This window comes from Acanthisitta chloris, unplaced genomic scaffold (assembly GCF_000695815.1).
Source record: "Acanthisitta chloris isolate BGI_N310 unplaced genomic scaffold, ASM69581v1 scaffold4011, whole genome shotgun sequence".
NCBI lineage: Eukaryota > Metazoa > Chordata > Aves > Passeriformes > Acanthisittidae > Acanthisitta > Acanthisitta chloris.
Genome location: NW_008657488.1, coordinates 11469 through 13569, shown reverse-complemented (window position 1 = coordinate 13569; position 2101 = coordinate 11469). Strand labels below are relative to the sequence as shown.

Here is a 2101-nt window from a genome sequence, read left to right as displayed (position 1 = left end):
CCTTGTTTCCTGTTTTTCTAGGCTATGTCTGGTATTTGTAGTTTTAAACCCAAAATAGAAAAGAACAGTAGAATTATTAGATATGTGTATTTGTGTGTGTGTTTACACTAGAAAATAGGTTTTAGGTGATAATTTAGGAACTAGTGCTTGTGACAGTTACTCAGGTACTCTGGTGCTGCTCAGAGTGCTGTCACAATAGCACCCCAGAGGATGGGATGTTGAAATGGTTAGAACACAGTTGTTTAGGCATTATCCAGATGATTGAACAGACTGACTTTAGGAGGTGATCTGGAGGAGTAGACGATGTTCATAACTTGTTTAGAAGAAGTAGAACTTACTTTCCTCCCATGTTAGGCATCTGTTAGGAGCCTTACTCCAAATGACAATGAACTTGACGTGACTAGACTCTTTGTTGCAGGTTTCGGTAGTGATACAGGTGCCATGCAGTGCTTATGAACTGCAACTCCAATTTAGAATAAAACTTCAGTTCTAACTGAAATTAAATAAGAAATTGCTCTTGTCTGTTTACACTAATGATTTTTTTAATAAAACTTTGGGGTTTTTTAAGTGGTCTGCAGCTACCACAGGCCAAGAAGTAGCTTGCAAGGCTTTCAATAACTATGCTTGTAACTTCTTCATCTTAGCTATGTTACCTTTATCCTATTGCTAACTCCCACCTAACCCTTTTCATTTTCTCTGAGCTGACTTTGAAGTCAAATTGAAACTGCTGAATCTGTTTGATTTGAATTGAAAATTAAGGACATCTTAAGACCTACTGCAAATGTTCATGTCTGGGGGAAATGTGTCTTGTATGTTTTCTTGGTTTTTTTTATTTTTAAACATTTTTGAAAATGAGAGGTGAATAATTTTGAACTTAGGGCTGTTTGAAAATTGCTGTTTTTATTTGAGTGGGCTATCAATGTATTTTTTTGTATCTCTATGGCTAACATTTTACATCTTTCTTCTACACTTAACAGGCATTGATGTTCAGAATTCTTTTTTGCTTTTGGTATTTTCAACAAGCACTGTGTTACGGAGGTTAAATTATGCATCCATCTTCTCCTTTTATCTTTTTGCCTTTCCTTCTGTAAGAAGGTGTTGGGGAAATAAGAAACAGCTCAGCTGGTGTTACTCAGCTTCTGTGGCCAAAACAGTCACCAGTGTAACTTACTGCTGAGAGTGATATTTTAAGCTTACTATTCTGCCCCTCTCACCTCTCCCGTTATCACGGGTGTAAGGTGTACCCTGAGCAGTGCTGCATACTCTGTGTGGATTTGCATTGCTCTTCTGAGCTGGCCATGCTGTTGTTTGTTCTTTTCATATGGAGGCATTACTTTGCTGATACCTATATTCTTTCTCCTCACAATTCCACCACTGTTGATTGTAGGTCTGATGAAAGTGATTCCTCTCTGTCGGAGGTACACAGGTACTCTCTCTTTTCTGTTTTCTTGGCATCTCTCACTGAAGTTATTCCAGTTCTTAGGAAATTTCATTTTGCTGCATGACTTTCCCTGATACTTGTGCATTGTTTCACTTTGCTTTTGCCAGAACATTAAAAATCTGAGATTTTGTCCAAGCATGTCTCCCCTCTCCTTTTTTAGGGTGTTTTTTTCATCATTGTTAAGCATGTCAGGTTTTTTAATTTAAACGAAGTATTGTGTAAACCTTTCCTAAGACATATTCTTTCTCTCTTTGTTTTCTTCAAAAAGAGAGGAGCAGACATTTTCTTATGTTCTATCTGCTTCTCTCTTTCTTCTTTTTTGTTTTGTTTTGTTTTTTCTTTTTCCATTGTATGCTTTGGTCACTAAAAATTAAATCCCAATGTAAAAAAAAATGAGTAGATTTTTATGATATCTTTCTGACAGAATACACAGTGGCTTAAGAGATGAAAGAAATGTCCCCACTTGTGTTGCTGTGGCTTAGGACTTTGGTACTCAGTGAAAAATTAGTTTATCAAGAGAAGGGCAGTCAAAGGGCTGCTAATAATGTGATGGTGGCTTTGTCTGGTCACTGTAGCAGTTGTAGCATTTTTTTGTCTGTAGATTTTAGAACACTGCACATAGGTAGTTAAATAGCTTCAGGACGTGTATTTCACGTGGCT

At 37.0% G+C, this 2101-nt stretch overlaps 1 protein-coding gene across 1 annotated transcript in view; it reads left to right on the top strand.

Annotated features, from left to right (window-relative positions):
- Positions 1-2101, top strand: part of LOC103811732 (kinesin-like protein KIF21A) — a gene marked incomplete at its 5' end in the record, with an annotated part of 54196 nt that overhangs the window by 42397 nt on the left and 9698 nt on the right. The window contains 1 exon segment of the mRNA XM_009084720.1: positions 1349-1426. Coding sequence (XP_009082968.1) covers positions 1349-1426 — 78 coding nt within the window.